The sequence below is a fragment of the Pimephales promelas genome, chromosome 9 (assembly GCF_988280905.1).
Source record: "Pimephales promelas chromosome 9, fPimPro1.hap1.1, whole genome shotgun sequence".
Taxonomy (NCBI): domain Eukaryota; kingdom Metazoa; phylum Chordata; class Actinopteri; order Cypriniformes; family Leuciscidae; genus Pimephales; species Pimephales promelas.
Genome location: NC_142777.1, coordinates 24,955,511 through 24,975,909, shown reverse-complemented (window position 1 = coordinate 24,975,909; position 20,399 = coordinate 24,955,511). Strand labels below are relative to the sequence as shown.

General features: G+C 38.4%; 1 protein-coding gene across 3 annotated transcripts in view; it reads right to left on the bottom strand.

The window, feature by feature from the left end:
- Positions 1–4,464: 4,464 nt before the first annotated feature.
- LOC120474316 (teneurin-3) overlaps positions 4,465–20,399 on the bottom strand; it is a 120,241-nt gene continuing 104,306 nt past the window's right edge. For all 3 annotated transcript variants that reach the window (XM_039664478.2, XM_039664479.2, XM_039664480.2), the window contains 11 exons: positions 17,945–18,194; positions 15,631–15,651; positions 14,317–14,549; positions 13,113–13,267; positions 11,133–12,013; positions 10,291–10,466; positions 9,952–10,187; positions 8,542–8,838; positions 6,611–8,222; positions 6,337–6,467; positions 4,465–6,146 (listed from right to left, as the gene is read on the bottom strand). In XM_039664478.2, coding sequence (XP_039520412.2) covers positions 5,394–6,146; positions 6,337–6,467; positions 6,611–8,222; positions 8,542–8,838; positions 9,952–10,187; positions 10,291–10,466; positions 11,133–12,013; positions 13,113–13,267; positions 14,317–14,549; positions 15,631–15,651; positions 17,945–18,194 — 4,745 coding nt within the window. In that variant the 3' untranslated portion in view covers positions 4,465–5,393. The remainder of the gene's footprint in view (positions 6,147–6,336; positions 6,468–6,610; positions 8,223–8,541; positions 8,839–9,951; positions 10,188–10,290; positions 10,467–11,132; positions 12,014–13,112; positions 13,268–14,316; positions 14,550–15,630; positions 15,652–17,944; positions 18,195–20,399) is intronic.

Below are 20,399 nucleotides of genomic sequence, written 5' to 3'. Positions count from 1 at the left end.
ATTTTATAACTTTTCCCCACATGCTGACTGACCAATCATCTCTAGATCCATCCCACCTCCCTTCTGGCCATGTTCACCCCGACCGACATGTTGTACTTTGCCTTGTTCTTATCTTAGGTGAAATCGAACTGAAAGAGGTGCATTGAAACAGAACTTTGACATTATGAGTTAGGGCATTTGTGCATAATTTGAACAAATGTGGGATCATGTCAAAGGGTTTAGATTGACTTTCAAGAGCATTTCTATTTTTACTGCCATTAAGAAAGACTGAATTATTCTATTGTTTTGCCCCTGAACAGCCCTTTTACAGTACATAGTTTAAAAAATATATATTTTTCAGTTACTTTTTGTGCATTTGTCATTTTTAATAGTATATTTTAATATTTTAGTTTCAGTTTTAGTAGTTTATGTCCTGTTTTAATTTATTATTATTATTATGACAATTAATATTATTTAATTTCAGTTAGTTACAAAGGTAACATTTCTATTTTTTTTTTTTTGTTTTTCATCTAATATTTATATTTTATTTTATTTCAGCTTTTTCAATTAACGAAAAATAAATATTAAAAAAATATTATATAATATACATTTTTTAAGAGTATCAACAGGGTGGTGCATAAAAAAAAAACAATTCTGGAATCAGATATAGCCTAGTATTGGTCAGGAATCAGATACTTGCAATTAAATTAATATTGTCACTCTGCTTATTTTCCTCTGTGTGCAGTTTAATGTGATTTCAAGCTATTTCAATTGCAAGATGAAGCAAAACAGAACTCAATTCGGCACTTGTGTGCTGTTTTCTGTGTGCACATATGCAAAGCGTACATAGAGAGCTGCCTTTCATATAGTGTGCTCTTCTTCTCGCATGTGTAACAGTATATTGAACCTGCACGTTAGGTCTTAAAGTGACAGCAGCCTAATATAGTCTGTCATAAAGGTTCAGAGAACAAAAGATAAAGAAAATCACGCATTGATCTTGACTGAATTGCATTGTAATTGTAAAAGTCCCATTAACTCAGCCAGCTGATTTCATTAATTAGTTCTATCTCCTAGCTGAAAACTGTAATTATCATATCCAGGTGATTAAAACAAAATACTGAGGAGAACTTTTACTTTCTGAACCTGAACTTTACACCTCTGGTATAGAACAGTTGTGTTTGTTTGTTCTTATTTTATTACTGATTACTTGTCTTCAATATTGTTTGAAGTGTATACAAGTAAGTCCAGTTGTTTTTGCTGTGGTGTTTTGGTTAATACTACAATGGAAATGTTTGGGCTGTTGATTTTTGTTCATGGAATCAAAATGATTCATGATTCAGCTCAAAATGCTTTGATGAAAGACACAGAATAAATATTTTTGATATCTAATTTTTATTTTATTGTACCTTATTGGAATGGAAACTGGGATTTGATTCGAATCAGAATCAATAAGAATCAGAATTGATAGACAGAATCAGAATAGGAATTTCTAAAACTCAAACAACCAATGTTTGATGTTTGATGTCAGTCATGTTCAATAAACACTGTTTAGCAGTGTAAAATCATCTAATCACACTCTCCATTGTTCTTCTGTGATGCTTTTGGAAGATCAAATTCTGTGTGTAGTGAATGCAAAAGTCAAGTTTCGAACAATGCCATGAAATGCGAGTTATGTGACATTTGATTTGTTCTCATAAATTATGTCTTAGTGGAGTCATGTATGCCTGCGTTATCTTGCAAAAGCTAATATTGGAGAGACTCTAATATATATTTAAACTCTTCATGGAGTCTTTGATGATCTGCCTATGTGTTTTGTTTAAATATACATGCTTTTTATCTGAACTGTGGGTAATTGGTGAACTCTGCTAGCCAGAACAGATTGTGAAAGGTTGGAGGGTTTGGAATGGCAGTCAGGGGACCATGTGTGTGTGAGACAGACAGCAGGCTTGTCTTTGTCTTGTGTCCTTGTAAACACGCTGCTCGCTCGGCCGCCAGAGTTTGCTGATATTGAGCGGTCTGTGACAAGGATTGGGCGTCACTGTCTTCACACCTTTTGAGAAGAGTTGGGTAATCCATCAAATCTGCCACTTGAGGCATAAGCAACAAAAATTGCTGTTGGAGACGACACTATGTGCAGTCGAGTGACCTTCATAAACCAGTGTTATTTTAGGGATTCAGTAAAACTGTGCAAAATAAGCTCAAATGTCTCAGAGTAAAATGAACCAAACCCATTGGGAAGTATATGTTTGTGTTTGAGGAGTGTTAATGAGAAGTCTGGACTGAACAGCATGGTGCATCTCGGATTTACGCAAAAAAAACAGAGACCATGGCTAATACGGGTGAAACCAGGGAACGTTTTTCCTCAGAGCATTTGCATATCATTAGCATGCACTGCACTAAAACAACACAGTGGTGTTGGTGGCATCATCAGACTTTGCCTCGCTCACTCTTGCGTAGTAAATATGATGACAATTTCCTATAGGAAGTCCACTGTGTCTCTTAAATATAAAATTAAGTCCACAATGCTTATTATTAAAATCATTTATGCCTTTTTGCATTCCATCAAATGAGCCTTCATCCCAGCTTCAATTAATTTGTTTGAGAATGGGGGTTTGTTACGTGCCGCTATAGCTTTCCAGTAGAATATATTTTGCAGTTGTGGGACCTGCAGAAAGCTCCAGCTCAAAAAGGGGCTTTATGTAATGCCTCAAAAAAAAAAAAAAAAGTACATCTGTGTTATGTAATCTCAAGTTCCACTTTACCCTCTTGCTATATTGATCAAGTTCATGCTGTATTTATATTTGTAAAAAAAAAAAGTTAAAGAAAAAGAATATATATATATATATATATATATACATATGTACATACATACAACTATAGAAAATACTAAGGAGGACTTTTACATTCTGAACCTGGACATTTCACCTGTGAGCATAGCACATCTCCTGCCTGAATAAACTCTATACACATCCAGATGCTTCCACTTTGCCTGATATTAATCTTAAATCATGATCATGTGCAGCTGACTAAGGAGTACATTGATTTTAAAATTATATCTGCGAGAGGACACTGTAATGTCAATGTACTGTGATCATCACTTATTAGTTGTCAGTGTTTCATGTTTACTTGTGTCCTGTCAGACACCTCAATGAGAAAGCATCTTTTTTATGATCTAAAACTGCAATTACCACACCATATACGCTACGTTTTATGATGCACCTGTGGTCATAAACCACTTTTAAAGAAATCACATGATAGAGGGTGAACATGTTTCAGTGACGCAGCAAGCACATTTTCATGCTGATCCTGACTCCTCTGCCTTTGATCACTCATAAATCAGATTTTACACAGAAAGCAATTATACATTTAAATTAATATTTAGAGATTACCATTAATATACCCACCTACTATTTCCAAAGCAGATGAAAGTAAGTTTTATTTATGACTCACACAGTCTTGTCTTTAATTAAAATGAATTTACATTACCTCAAGCATAAGCGCGTAATTTGCGGGTGGGACATGTTCCCACCACTTTTTACCAGAGCTTTCATTTCGTTCGTTTGTTAAATAAGATGCATCTAGCTTTAAAATGTGTTGTTTTTAAAATCAAGTGATCAAAGTGCTCGTTGCCGCTGCGATCAGTGGTGCAGATTGTCTGTGGCTCGTGCACAGTTGGACACGCACAGACTCTTTATTCGTTACGGTGAAATAACCAAACAAAATGCTGGAAGTCATGTTAATCTTGGACTACATTGGCCACCGTAGGAGTTAAAATGAAATCGGAATTGAGAGGAACAGAAACTAATATTCACTGGATGGTCATATACCTTTTCACCACTAGATGGGGGTAAAAATCACAGTGTAACTTCAATCTGTTTGTGTTGGATTACATGAATGATTTGTGTTGCATTAACTGAAACTGGGTGGTGCTTGTTAGTTCCTAGCATGCTTTAGCGTGAGAAAAGGGGAAGAACCGATGCATAGCTGTCTTTAATGTTCAATTACATTGAAATTATTACAACCATTTAAATTATATTGGGTTACCATTGTGAAGAAGTGTGGAGCATTTGGTTAGGCTGAAGACTGATTCAGCAACACTTTGATACTCTTACATGCTGATGAATCAAGAAGCTAAAACGTATTACTGGTAGTAACTAGTTGGCTATAGTCTAAAACTGATTAATGTGACACTAAAATAATCTATATTGCATTGGATGAATGGATATTTTAAGCACCTGAATTATATCAGTTGGTCTAAAACATTGCAAACTAGTTGGGCTGACACTATTCAATTAAGCTGTGCCAAACCAAAGCAAATAAGTTGAATCAACCTTAATAAATTAAGTTGACCCAACGCAAGTGCATTAAATTGGAATAACAGAATTACATAATGTTGAAATAAAGCAAGTTAATTAAGTGGAAATCCTTATGTTCATTCAAAGAGTTATTTGTTTGAGTGTGAAGAAGTAAAAACAGTAAAAATGAGCATTTTTATAATTTATTTTCTTTTAAGTACAAACCATTTTCATAAATATTTCCCTTGGGACCTGTAACCAAATGAGCAAATAATTGCTTTTAATTTTAAAAATATGCAGATAAACACTCATTTACATAAATACAGACATTTACATATTTTCTGTGCTGTGCTGCCATTTTATTTGTTTCATGTACAGTTTATTCAGTTAATGTATGACGTAAAATAACTGCAAATGAAATGGTCAAATGTCATTTATAAAACAACATGTTTTGTAACAAAGTAGAACCAGACATAAATAAATAAAAAATATACAAAAAAAAAAACTCCTAAAATCATATTTAGGAGAGTTTTCATTGCAAATGACATGATTTCCAACAAAGTCATTTATTTCCTATTATGATTTTCATGAAATGCACAGGAAAGAGGGACAAATCTGAATAAATCCCAAAAAAATATATAACAGTGTATTAGCTGGCTACAATAAACCACCTGACATCAAATGTGGTATTTTGCAGTGGTACAGTGATATGCATATGTAAACATTTTCATTTTTCAAAAGGTATGCCATTTTTTCCTCTTTAGGGATATATTTGAATAGTGCCTGTAAAAATGAATAATCAATAAATAGTTAAATAAAGATATCAACAGAATCTGGCCTGTCTCTTGATGCTATTACGTTCATTAATTTCATTGTGCTCCACAACTGTAACCTTGTTAAGGCCTTTAATAGGTTTTGAGAAAACACAATGATACACAACGCACAGCGTTGTTTTAGGGTTGTTTCCTTCCACCCCCCCTCCCTCCGGGTGTACGCTTCTTACTAGACTAGGAGTAGTAGAGTTTGTTCAAACTCTGAGAACATCATCAATGTGTCCGCTTAACTTATTATTATATTACAAATCGCACAGAATGGTTGTGGCTAATCATGGCCCGTTCACTACCTTTTGCCAATCTCATTTTGTCTGAGGAACTGAATGTTGTTCACACTGTCGGCTAGCTCAGGGTACTGGTCTACTGACAGCACATAGTATCCATCGTAGCCTTGCACCCGTCCGCTGCTGAGAAGCTGCCTCTTCTCTCCCTCGGTCCATAGTCTGGATCCTTCCTCTCCGTTTCGTACCCGCTGCTGCTCACGTGCCCATGTGACGGCAAGAGCTCTCTGTCGGGCCATCTCTAAAACACGCACTCGTTCCTCATCCAGAGATGCCCCGTAGCGCACGTGCAGGGAGAGAGCCCCTCTTTGAAACTCTACATCTGCGAACCGTCGGGTGCGGCCACCTAACACAGCTGTGGACTGTGACACGGTTACGTTCACTGCATTCTCAAGTTCTTTCCGTCCGCTAGTCAGACGCAGCGCTGCCAGGTCTGCTTCAGGAGAATTCATTTTAACAAAGAAGTGCATGTCTCTGCCATCCACAATAAAGTGCAAGTCTTTCAAGTAAAGGGCGCCATTGAGGATGTTGGCAACCTTGACACAATCCTCATTAGCCAGGCTTAGTGCACGAGTTATCACAATGCCCTTGTAAAGGGCCAACATGATCCCACGACCTATCAATGAATCGCTTGAGGCAAACCACAGCCAGGGTTTATCGGCCCTTTGGCTATGGCTGAATTCAACCTGTGGCAGATCTCCAAATGATAAAAATGCTTCAGCTTGTCGGATGACATGCTGTTGGACTGCAAAGCTGGCCTACAAAAGAAGACGATAAACATTTTAGAGAAACGTGTAGTTCTAGTTCCATTCCAAAAATGTTTTTGTTGTTTTTAGTATTTACAAATTCCACCATTATTTTAATATATAATGGTACAAAAAATATAATATTATACAATACAAATAACTAAAACTATTATGTGAAGATATCCACCTAAAACAAACTTACTGTCAGGTCATCCCACACTTGACTTTTGGCCAGTTCGTATGAGGCTTGCGTCATCTCAGAAATGGGGATGGGGAAACCAGGAATACTGTTGTGGAGATGGAACCCAAATGTGACCAGCCAGCTGTTTACATCTGTAGAAAAATATCAATGAATAAATTTGAAATCTAGTTAAAATTTACAGTGTGGGGGAAATGTGCAATATATAGCAGATATATTACTTGCAGATGTTATTTTAAGGTGTGGATACAGTAGATGCAGTGAATCCATGCCATACCTGTTAAGTAGTCTCTAACTTTCTGCACTTTACTTATTGGGTTGTTGTTTCGGAACATGTAGAGATTGAAAGGTCCCGGGTTCTTGCTGATTTTCTCCCACAGCATGAAGTCAGGTGAAGTCCAGCGACCTGAAATGATGTCATAATCCCTCACTCCGAAATGAAGCAGTTTTGTTAGAGGTTCATAAAGTCCTCCATGAAACCCAATCACCAGCTGCATGTCAGGATTGGAGTCTGAGTAGACCTCGCCGTAGGCCGTATAATGAACCTGCTTGAGGAGGATGCCATCACTGCCAAAGACAGCCAGTGGTGATCCTATGTTATCACAGGCTATGTAGAACTCTGCTCCATTGCTGATCTCCATTGCAAACAAGTGTCCTTGCAGGTCATAGTATAAAGAGGTAATCTGTGAGCTTGAATGGTTGTAGACATGTGTTATCCTGCTAGGGTAGCTCAGATCAGCATAGAAGAACTGTAGATGCTGTCCCATGCTGGACTTTGTGGAGACTCTTCTTCCCAAACCATCGTAACGATACTGAACAGACCACCCAGTGGATTTACTGTAGGCACGTTCTAAGTGGCCATTGGAGTTGTATTGGAAGATCTCAGGACCTCTCTGGCGGAGAAACCCATCTTCGTCCAACTCGTACTGCAAGTCTCCAAGACGCGTTATGCGGTCTCGTAGATCATATCGTAGAGGCATGATTCGGGCACTGTTTGCTGGACTCAGTAGGTGTATGTTCCCATTTAAGTCATAGCTGTAGCGCCATGTCATTTTTTCATTAAGGTACACAGTCTGCAGCTGCCCGTCCACGTCATATTCATAGCTATACTTGGTGGCATTGGAGGATGGGCCAATCTTAATCTCCCGCTTGGTGACTCGGCTCATATCGTCATACTGGATTGTGATCCAGAAGAGCAGAGAACGGAAGAGTTCATACTGAATCTCTCGGACCCGACCGTGCCCATCAAAGTGTTTGGTGTAAGTCATGACAGAGGTGGAGATGATCTGGTTGATGTCGTAATAGATGACACCAAACTTGCCGAACTGCTCCACCTTCCCTGAGATGTCGTCATACTGATAGAGGTCAATGGGCAGTGGGGTCTCATTGATAACCCCCTGAACACTGGTCACACGCAGACTACTGTCGTAAGCGTAGTCAAAGCGAGCGTTTACCATCCCGTCCTCACTGAAGCGGTAGATCTGCCGGTCTACCAGGGGGCCGAGCTGCCTGTATCTAATGGTGCATATAAAGCCCTCACGCTGCAGATTGACCGTCTTCAGCACACCTGCCGTCTCATCGTAGGTGAAGCTGACACGAGTGCTGTCGTACAGAACTTCCGAGAGTTTGTTGTGCCAGCGATACCGGTAAAGGACTCTCCGCCCCGTGCCCAGCTGTACCACTCTCAAGAGCCGCCCGTCCTCACTGTAGTCCACGGCGACAGAAGCATTACTCTCAGGCATATGGTAAAGGTTGCTGTAGTAAGACACAGAGCGTATGGTCTCCATAGCGTAGCGTGCCACACTGGGCATAGTGACTGCAGAAAGGCCTCCCTGTGGGTCATATTCAAAGACGTACTGCCGCTGACTCGCCAGTATCAGGACCGTGGACTAGAACGAGAAGAAAACATACCTTGCAAAAATCTAGATGAAAATCAACTAATTCTTAGGTTAATCTTCACACTATTTGAATCTAACTAGGATCCAAAATTAAATCATTTACTGGTCTTCATATCACTTTATACCAATGTTTTTTTTTTTCCTTCCTTTTGTGGAAAACCAAATTACATTTAGCCAAATATCAACTTCCACAAAAAAAAGTTAAAGGGACGAAAAGGTTCAAGCATAAACCCCTGCCTAGAGTCCAAAAACTGTTGATGTCTACTGTATATCACATACATCACTAAAAGCAATTTCCGCTGGCCTTTACCTTCTCCAGATAAGTGTAGCTCCAGGTCTTCCCATCAGGAAATATCCTAGAAAGCAGACGGCCTTGTCCATCATACTCTACTCTTTCTGAGACAGTGCCCCAGTGTATGGCACTCAACTGCCCATTGCTATTGCGAGTGAGGTTGACAGGAAGCAGCTTGCTACTTGGCATCCAGAGAGTAGGCTGACCTGCAGTGTCATAACCAATCTTCAGAAGGAATTTACGGTGATCATCATAGATCTTTTCAATCCTCAGCGCTCGGTCATAATCAACAGACAAAATGTTCCGTCCATTTACCTTGAAGAGCAGGCGGAGAAGAGACACAAAATTGGTATGGCATCAGTAAAAGGGCAGAAAATTTACTAGAAAATTGGCAGATGTTTTTTTTATCTGTCAGTTGCCTTGGTTTCCAACAAATTTTGACTTGATTCTTAGAGTGAAGATGAGTCTCATGATTAACACTTAAAGCTGCAGTCCGGCGTTTTCCTCTTTGTCGCCATCTCTGTTCGAAATATGCAATTGCAGTAATTTGCGGAATTATCAACTTTTCATGAGTTGTACCAACACCCTCAATGAGAACACTTTTTGTGCGCAAAAACAAACATAAATAATGACTTTATTTCAACTATCCACTTCTCTAGTCAGTTAAACTAGTGTAATTGCGTATGATCTGTTGTCGTACGTCACATGCATCACACACATGACCAGCGTCGGCCAATAGTGAGCCTACGTGTGACGTAGCTCTACGCAATTACACTAGTTTAACTGACTAGAGGCGCAAAGAGAAGAAAGTGATTAGTTGAAATAAAGTCGTTATTTTTGTTTGTTTTTGTGCACAAAAAGTGTTCTCGTCACTTGATAAAGTTAAGATTGAGCCACTGTAGTCACTTGGACTATTTTAACAATGTCTTTAATAACTTTTCAAGGCTGGCAAGTTCCTATGGACTAGTATGGAGGAGTGATCCAGCTCTCAGATTTCATCAAAAATATCTCAATTCATGTTCCGAAAATGAACGAAGGTCTTACGGGGTTGGAACAACGTGAGGGTGAGTAAATACTTAGATAATTTTCATTTTTGGGTGAACTATCCCTTTAAATCATCTTCCAATGTAGTCAACATACATTTTAGAACAGGTTTAACCACAGTAAAAGTGTCATTTTGGTACTCTTAGATCAGCCACTTCTTCATGCCAAATTTATTTAATTTATTCCATTTGCAAAAATTCACATCTAAATAAAAAACATACATCTTGCGTGGTTTTTAAATTGCCTATTATGAATGAGGTCAAGACAGATGTCAAGTGCTTTGTGTTAAAGAAAGACAAATAGATTTAAGAATGAAATGGTCTTGTGGTTATTTTCATCGAGAATGAGACTTCTTTCTCGTTGGAATTGGACTTCATTACATACTCGTAACTTGCGTCCAAACACTGTGACCTTCGTCCTCGTCTGCTCTTTACGAAAACGCCACTCCACCAAGTTTTGCCCGCTGTCATCAGGTAAGGTCATATTTCTCCGTGCCAGCGTAGGGGAGGATGCGCCAGCCAGAATATGTGGCTCGGTCTGGTAGTGAGTGTTCATTCCATTGGCATACAGAATCCAAAAGGAGTGGTCGTAACCTATCACATAGTTGTTCTTCAGCTGATCTGCAAAAAGGCAACATAAATTAGTAGAAAAGCTAAAACATTTTAAAAATCCTATAAGAATGCAAGTGCATCTATTTGATTTGTCTATTTACACAAGGGTTACCTTGGTGTAATGCGAGGACGTTCTGAATTGCTGACTGGTTTGTTGTTATGGTTGCAGCTTCATCTCGTTCAAAACTTTCTCTTTCTACTGTAGAAACAGTATCCATGTCATAGGCCAGACTGGTCACCACTCCAGTAGGAAAGGTTACATTGGTCAGTCGTCCCTCTGTGTCATAGCTGAAAGAGAGAGTCATATTAAGGTGCTGCATTTAATGTTGCCAATATGAATAAGCACAACGTTTTAAAGGCTTTTAAAAGATTTCTGAAAACGGCGGTTATGTGTTGTCGTGTCAACTGGGAAAAACAACGTTTTAGGTTCTCTCTTGACGATTTTGAGGATTCTGATTGGCTTGCATGGGTTTATCCTTCTCCCTACACTGCCGCCCATAGGTTTGGCATAGATATGATGGCGCTCGAATGCGTATTTATGCGGGTGTGTGCACAATGCTATTATTGAAAACGGAGAGGGGGAATTTTTTTTTTCTCTAAATACCCGGCTTTGTGTAAACGTGGCCTAACTCAACTGCCTGTAGCTTTCTTGTAATCCTGAAGTCCTTGATTAGCTTGTTCAGGTTTGTTTGATTTGGGTTGGAGCTAAACTCTGCAGGTAAGTAGCCATCCAGGACCATAGTTGCCAATCCCTGTTTAGGTACTATTTCAAATGTAAGTCTCGGATTTTTCCTATTTTATTACTCACCAGGCAAAATTCTGATTAATTATAAAAGTTATTTCAACTCGTTGAGTAAGTTACAGGCCAATGCTTAATACTCACTGACATAAATTTGAGCAACAATTCGATATTTGCCCTGGCAAGCACAAGCAGAAATGCTCAAACATTCTTACTCATAGAATGTTGTCCATCCATTGGCAGTGCTCTTGGTTGCCAGGAGACCACTGTTGCCATGGTAAGTTAGCAACACCTGTTCACGCCCCTGTGTGCCAAGGGTCTTCAGTCCACCACTTGAGCCTACAGTTAGCCAAATAACCTGGTTGTCAGGTGCAACGATGCGGACAGGAAGGCGGCTGGCATCCCTGCGAATCCGTAGTGTGTTCCCATGACTGTCAGCCACTGAGGTCAGATCTCCCTCATTGCTATAGCTGAAGTTATATTTGAAGTCTCCAGTGACCAGGTTGGCCGTATGCTGGTGTGTGCCATTAATGTCAAACATGTACACTTCCTGCTTCGCAGATGATGCGACTTCATACAGGCCCATGCTGTTAAGTGCAGGCTTGTTTTTTCCAATCATGCGAATTCGAATGTTACCCAGGTCGGCCACGAACAGGGTTCCATCCGGAGCTGCCACAAGAGACGACGGCCCATTTAGCCGAGCGTCTTTAGCGAAACCGTCTCCTGTTAGGTAACAATCACAGTTGACGTCGGTCTTGCAGTCGCAGTCTGAAGGCGCCCCCACCAGGTGAGTGATCTCGCCATCTGCTGCCACGCTGCGTATGCGGCTCATCTTCCTCTCGTCTGTCTCGGCGATGTGCAGCACTCCATTGAAAGAGACGGCAATGGCACTTGGGGATTCCAGATGGGTGTGCGTGGCTTGCTGTGTTTCTGTCACCAAGATGTCTGTAGAAGGCATGGGGCAGTGGAGGGGTCTGCCTGCTGCCACGCTGACCTGCCCCTCCTCAGTGATCCGCAAAACCACACTGCCATCCAGGACAAACAGTGAGTTATCCATCGGACTAACAGTCAGATCTGTCGGCCATTCTAAAGACACCTAAAAGGCAGATGAATGAGGAATAAATGCATTGTTCAAGAAGATATGTAGATATTATACTTTATAAAACTTCACTTAGGCAAAATGGATTCCTTCCTTTTTATGATTAGTAAACAGACATTAGACAGACAGACATTCGTAAAAAATGATATTTAATCCTACTTGCTTGGCTTATTGACAAATATGGCATTTGAACTGCCGATAGATCATTTTATGTAAGGATGCATATGTTAACATTAATGAAATAGATTGTGAGAAACAACATTGAACACAGAGTAATTGTATTTTCTACATAATGATATTTTAATACATTAACATTTCGAGTTTTAGTAACATTAGTTAATGTATTATGAACAAACATGAACTAGTATATGTATGAAATAATATTATCCTAGAGTAATAAATTAAATCATTTTAATTATTTAATGTTACATTTTAACATGAATGAACTATAAAGAATAGTGTATTTATACATTAATATTATTCATTTTTATTCAATTTAATTTTAAACAAACATAAACAATACGATATTTAGAAATGACCATCAACCAAGAATACTAAATTAAATATTTTTTAATGAATTAATTTTTCATGTTAACAAACATGAATATAATGTAAAAATATTATATTTCTAAATTATTATTAACCTATAATAAATGTAATTATTTTAATATTTTTTATTTAATTGTTATTCATTGTTCACGATAATAATGTAGAACATAGAATAATATATGTAAAGAACATGTATCTTATTGTAAAGTGATATATGTTTTCTTTTTAATTTCGAGTAAAACATAAAAATATACAATTTTAACCAATTTTGGGTAAATATTTGACCTAGTATTATGTGTATTTGAGAACTATATCGACCACCGGCCTTTATTTTATTTTTATTTTTTTTTTACTGTTGATTTCAACGTTAGTATTGGTATACTAAACAAAAAAAACACACACAACAGCCGATCACTTTATTGTTTCATAAATCACACTGTATGGAAAAACAAACAAACAACATAAACTAAAACCAAAACTCATTTGGTCACTGGCAGGGTCTGATAAACGACTTTAGTGTGTTGATTTAAGAATTTTAACTTTTCACCTGATGGATGTCCATGACCGAGTCACAGCTCAGAGGTCGAGCAGAGGCAAGGTCATTGGACCCCAGCAGAGTGGAGATGATGCCATTTGGGTCCACCTTCCGAATCACGGTCCCATCCACAAAGTAGATCAGTCCGTTCTTGTCAACAGCAATCCCTGGAGAGAAGAGAGGAAGGAACGAAATGTGCAGGTCACACAGCTGTGCTCTTTGCTTGCCTGATCCAGGCAGCGGGTACATGTGTCGTGTTTGGCTTCCCATTATTCAGGTCACTGCAGAAAGCATCGCCCTCAATTATTCACATCTTGCCTCCCACTGCTGAATTATTTCTTAAGGAGAAAGTGGAATAGGATGTATTAGAACATCTCTCCCTCCCTCTAGCATTTCTGCTCGCTCTCCCTCACTCCATCTCAGTCGGTCTGTAAGTCAGCTCAAGGTATTTGACAAAAGCATGGAGTGGGAAAGCATCAAACCCACTTTTAATCCCAAATTATAAAAGTGTGGGTTGCTATAGTAACTGCCTCTTGGTAAATTTGTGCTTAGCTGAGTGATAGCAGGAAGAGTAGTCTGTGCGCCTGACAAAAACACAGTGAAGTGAACTGACGTTATGGCGAAAATCTCAGTCCCAACCGAGGAAAGTGCATGCATGCATGCATTAATGCTTCCAACGTTTTTACAGTTATAACATCCAGAATGTAGATCTCTCCACACATCCCATCAATTCAACGCATTACGTTCCCCCGTCTACACAGGAAATATGATACCTAATGTATCCATCTTGCCATACGTGCATTCATGTGTGAATGACATTTTATTGCAAAACAATGAAAACGTCTCTTTTTCTGCCTGATGAGATTTATGTGAAATAGGTTGTCTATATTCTCCAGACAAGTGTGACCCTTTATAATTTATGTCAGTGAAGACACAAAACGTTCAAAGCCGCTTCATCAGTCTGTTGTGTCTGGCTCAGTCAAATAATTTAGTACCTATCCCGTGGCTGTCAGTTCCCATTTCCCTCGCTGAGGCGCCAATCAAAAACCTCAGTACATAATACACTGTTAAAAGCTCACAGAGCTTTGGGATGATCTTTCATGTCAATCAAAGTGTGTCGTATGCATTTTAGCAGTTTATTAGCAGTTATTATTTGACTCCTTTTGTGAACATGTGAGCCTTTTGATGATCAGTTTTAATGATCGTCTAACAATACCTTTGGGTCCCGTGAGGAGAGCTTCGGTGGCTGGACCTCCATCTCCACACTGAGCTTCGTCAAAAGGCAGACAGTGGTCTCCCGTTCCCGCCACCACCTCCACGTTCTGCTGGGGCTCTGAGCTGGTCAGGAGCGTCTGCGGGCTGTAGATGCGCCTGGAGTTGGTGTCGGACACATACAGCCGGCCTGTGACCGGATCCGTGGTCAGGTAGTAGCGGTGAGCGGGATTGTTACTTGGGGAGGGAGATATAAACAGTAGCATTATTAGCTAAGACATTAGTCTGCTGTCAAGCTGTGGCAGTGCGGCAATAAATTATTGGTCTGACATTGCAATTGGAGATGGCAGATGAAATGAGAGACTGATTAGAATATTAATATCATTAACGACACTGAAAGAATCGCAGCATGTTTTTGCGCATCTATCAAAAGGGTGTGAGCTCCTGACAGATGGGCAGAAGAAAAAAGAATGTGTGAAAGGGAAGTAAATGTGATGTGACTGGAACATATTTGTGGAGGCTGTGATGACGACTTCAAGACTGCCAGATCATTTCAATCATTCTCGTTCCCTTGCGGGGAAAGGTTCTCTGCGATGCGGTGATGATATGCATATCTTAATGACTGTCAACAACTGATGGCTTTTCAGAAGGCTACGCTTATTTGCATTCATTAATTCTGCCTCCCAATCAGTCTGCACCTCACTGAATGAGGTAGTGTGGCCCCTCCAGACATGCCATTAGTGGTTAAATGACCAGTCAAGTAGATGATGGTGTGGGGCTCGGTGATATTCTCCTCTGGGATCAGACAAATCTTTTCACGTTTTATCAAAAGCCATTTCAAGGCTATTCTTGCACACTGAGTGCGCTCTATTCGATCAATGTCTTGGACTGTTTGGAAACCAATTCACACTCACAGGCACTGGCCTGTGTAAAATCCAAATGTGAAAATGTGAAATAGTGGTACTTCTTTCAGCTAAAGGCCTAGAGTGTTGGCCACTGCATCATAATCCAAAGTCCTCTTGCATGGCTTGAGTAAATCTTTTTGACAGACAGAAAAAGGTGATGTGAATCTCTTATAAAATGTGCCTTACATCTTCTGGGATTGGTAACTAAACTAGGTTAGTATTCTATATACACCCTTTGGACTTTTAAATCCATTTGATGATATTTCTATAAAAATGTGTCCCAAAGGATCTATCCCATCAAACATTTTCCATGTGCCATGTGCTTTGAGGATCAGGCTCTATTTACATCAACAACAACTGAGACGAGATCTGTCGTGTCGACTTCTCCTACCATGTATTGTAATGTGACTTACCTGTGTCTGAAATCCTTATTTCTTTGGTTAGTTTGAAAAAAGAAGGGAAATATAAAGTAAGAAAATATAGTGAGACAAGTTTAGGTAAATAGTATACACACATTCTATTTAGTTCACATTACCCCCTTGTCCATTCAAGAACCCACTGGTGACCACAGTATTTGTTCTCCACAAACCAATTGAGGATACCTTTAAATTGAACTCTTAACCATCCTCAAATATTTCAATATTATTTAAATATAATTATAGTATTTATTTACATGTATTATTATTTATTTAATTCATATTGTTTTTATTTTTATTATTATTTTAGTATTATTCAAAATTGTATAATATTTTGAGCTTATTATTTTTCTTTTTGTTAAATATTTTGTCAACTTTAAAATGTAGTACATTTTTAATGTGCTTTTATTATTTTATGGTAACTTTTGTTTTATAACTTTTGTTGTCTCGTATGTCTGTATTACAGTCTGTACTCAAACAAATTACTCTGTGATAAAAAAAAATCCAATATAAAATATAATCAGTCTCTAAACTGATAGATAAAAAGACAAAACAATAGCATCACAGTCAGATTAAAAAAAAAAAAAATGCCACGTTTTGTGAATTTTATAACATTGTGTGACAGCCCATGGGTTTCTTGTCTCTGTCAGGATGCTTGGGTTTGTCTTTGTGTTTGCAGGGTGAACATCCTGGTGGAGTGGAGCTGAGGCCATCATGCAGATCGGAGTCAGCTGGCCACTGTCTCTAGATGGCATAAAACCCGCCCCTTCCTGATTGTCGCGGGCTGCACTGTTTGATCTGTTGCTTGTCCCCAGCATGGCGTTTCCTTTTGTTTTGGTTGTGTTCCGTTTGTTTGAATAACTGGCATTATGTTTTGCCAGTTCCATTTGTTGACTCTTTTCTAAATGATTTATTATATTTGTTAAGTTAATCTACTTTTGTTAGTAAATATTCTTTCTTTGGTAATCCCTTGAGTGTGGTTTCCTCTATTTGTTGTGGCCTCTGAGCTGGGTCATAATAACAATTGTCATATATAAAACTGAATTTTAAAGGAAAAAAAAAGTGCTTCAAATCTTTTTTAGCATTAATTTATTTTTATTTCAGTTTTAGTTTTTTTTTTAATTTATTTAAAATTATTTCAGTTAGATGCCCCAAGAAAATTTATTTTCTTTTTTGTAGGCTACGCTTAAAAAAATTGATTTCAGCTTTGCTTCAGTTTGTTAATTAAAACTATTTTGCAACCGCGAAACTCCTTGCATTTAAAAACGTTTCCAACTCACGACCTTTGTCGGGCATAAACACATTTTCAAACTCATCCCATTTAAGACCAAGCACATGACCACTGAAAAGGCTACACCTGTAATAGGCTAATATATAATACACATTATCAATGTCATTGAATATTGTCACAACAATCATTGAAAACAACAACAAAAGAAAAGAAAAAGAAAAACAGTTAAAGCAATACAATTTATAGCATCACATTAAACAATGCTTTGTCATTCATTCCTCGAGGGGATAAAGTCTGGAGAGTTTTGAAAATTTGTGTATGCCTGATGAAGGTCGTGAGACCGAAACGTTGCTAATGAATTTTTAAATGCAAGTTCTGATAGGGTGCGAGAGTTTCTCGTTTGCAGATTGTCGACCGATCTTTTGTGGTCGTTTTTCCTACACACCTATTATCTGCAGGTGTGCAATGTTTTTTTTTTATTTATTTATTAATTAAAACTACTTTAAAAATTTGAGTTTAAGCTTTAGCTAACAAGTATAATCCTTAGATCCTTCCACTAAGCATTCTTACTGTGTTTGACAATGTGTTGAAAAAAAATTGATTTGTCTATTATAAAAATACTGAATATTTCAATGAATATGTAGATCTGAAATGAAATAAAAAAGTATTCAGATCCTGGGAATGTGTGGGGAACATGATGTGTTTCTAACAGTGTAATGCACCTTTCTAACAGTGTAATGCACAACACTCTAAAATATAAACATCTCTAATTTCAACCCCTTTCATCCAGTGCTGCTACAGCTATCAAAGCACTGCTTACAAATTCACAGCATTCTCCAATAACTTTCATGACAATTACTGTCGGGCTTCAAATCACCTGCTGTGAGAATTATTGGCGCTATTAAGCAAAATCTCCTTTTTATGAGGACAATGTCTGTGAATTAAAAGTAGTTATGCTATCAAATGGTTTTTCGAGAGATGATCTCTAGACGCTGCCTCTCAGGATCCTGTGATTTGTCACCAAATGTCTCAAGTGCTCTGCCGTGCAACTAAATCACACACTCAGTTGTGCTCACTCACCTGAGCTCCATGACACTGGTGACATTGCCTGACGGATAGATACGCCTGATGTAATTGAAGTCGCCAACATACAGGCTACCGTCGATGCCCCACGCGAGAGCAACAGGAGCCAGCAGTTTGTTTCCCTCCGCCTGCCCATTACAGCTCGGACAGGAGATGCTTCTGCGCCTGCCATTCCCCATTATGGTGCTGATAATGGGAGGAAGCCGGGAGAGGAAGATATTCTCACCGCTTCCCTTGTACAGAATTCCTGGAAGAAAAACACAAATCAATATTCTTTTTATTATAAAAACTACTGATTTTCACAATAACATATATCTGGACTATAATATTAAAATAAAAAAGGCAATTGCAGAAAGCGACAAGATGAGAAATGCTATTCCTATGTGACTTCACAACCTCACATGCTCATATAATCTATAAGAGGGATTGAAAAGGGGTATGCAGTGTTTTTTTTCTGTCTCTAATGGAAAGGCCTGAGCATATAACTCAACTAAAGATGAAAGTTCCTACCCTGGACATCACTATGAAAAGGGGGCACTTAGCACTGTGATCTTCCCGAACTTCCGTTAGAAACTCCATTAATGTGGACATTGAAGTAGCACTTTGATGAGGAAGCTCCAAAAAGAATTAAGCTGCTAAAGGCATCAGAGCTACCATAATGAACAGTTTCATTAATATGGATGATTAGACTTCATTTTTTGAAATGCATTTAGAACTTCCCGAAGAATCTACTTTTAAACAGAATGCCATTTTTATTTGATGCTAGTCTTTGTTATTTTGACTTTGTATTATTTTTCCTTCAACGACTTTTAGGACACAATACACTGCTTTAAATAAAAAATAAGCCAAAGGTTAATTGCATGTGCATGAAATATTACATGAGCTGTGATATAATTTGTGTCAGTTCACTGTTATTGAAAATATTTTTAAAGAATATTTATAAATTCTACATAAGAAATTTTACACATTTTCAAATAAAAATAATCTACTTAAAATAGTCATATTGTTTGCACTATTTAATTAATATAAATGTATTTGTTTTCACAGTTTTTCTCAAAAGAATTTTGTGCTGTTTTTTTGCTGCCGAACCAGAGATGATCTGTCTCCCAGTGTTGTAGTACTCGAGACTCGGACTCGTCTCGGACTCGGTCTCGAGACCATATTTTAATGGTCTTGGTCTTGTCATGGACTCGTGTCCATTTGGACTCGGAATTGACTCGTACTCGAACATTTTTTTTTTTTTAGGACTCGGAATTATTCCCAAATCCACTCGAGTTCAATTCAAAATATTTTTCATGATTATTAATGTATGTTAATAAAATTTTTCTTTAAATTGATTGACACGCCCAGTGATTGGTGATTTTCTAGTGCGCAACTGCGCATGACAAATTGTAATAAAATTACTTTTAACACCACCTACTATGTGGCCTTGTTACCCTAAACTGATCATATTTTAAGTAAATTCAGTAAAAAAAAAAAAAAAAAGGATTTCTCTAAGTAAATAAAAGTAAATTAGGTAATCAACCCTCACTGGTCTCGGTCTCGACTCGGACTCGACCGTCTTTGGTCTCGGACTCGACTCTCTATGGACTCGGTTTTGACTCGGACTCGACTCTCTCTGGTCTCGGTGTCGACTTGGACTCGAGTGAGGTGGTCTCGACTACAACACTGCTGTCTCCCAATAAAAAAAAAGCATAGTCCTCAATCCTCAGGCATTAAATGTACCAACCAGAAACATTTTGATCACCTGAGAAGTGATAATCTACACAGCTGTGCGCTTTATTTTCCAGTTTCTATACTGTGGATCTCAGCTTCAAAAACCTTTGATCGTTTCAATCACTTTAATACCACTTTCAGTCCAAGACTGAGTAAGGAGCTTAGGTCATTACAGATAAATATTTTAGTCCTGTGAAAATTTAACTTGTTTCTTTTTGGGGTTGGCTTCAAAGAGGAACTTCAAAGGGAAGTGCCATGCCCAGGGCCGTAAATTATTCATAGTGAGCAACATGTTAGACTTCTAACACTTGCTTTGGCCTATTAATCACATCAATAACACTGCAATGAACTATACTCCAATTGGCTGGCCATCATATTTCAAGCTCAGTCACCAGCTAGCTCAGTGGCTACACACCATTGCTGCTGCTTTGTAATTGGTTCAGAGGCAGAGTTTCATCCAAATGATAGGAATCTGAACTACAGCCAAGACTACAGCTCTTCAAAATTGTTTCAATGTTTTTTGTTTTTTTTGTGTGTGTGTGTGTGTGAATGTAAACAAGAAAAACCTAACTGTGTGTTCACACCGCCGCCGAATTGAGTGTCAAAGAAGCTCTGGCCGCCCTGTCAAGGACTCTTGTCATAAAGTACGGGGAAGCTTGTTGACGCTTTGGACGCTTTGACGTTGCAGGGAGAATAAGTGTCAACATGAAATGTAATAAACAGAAAAAAAAAATAC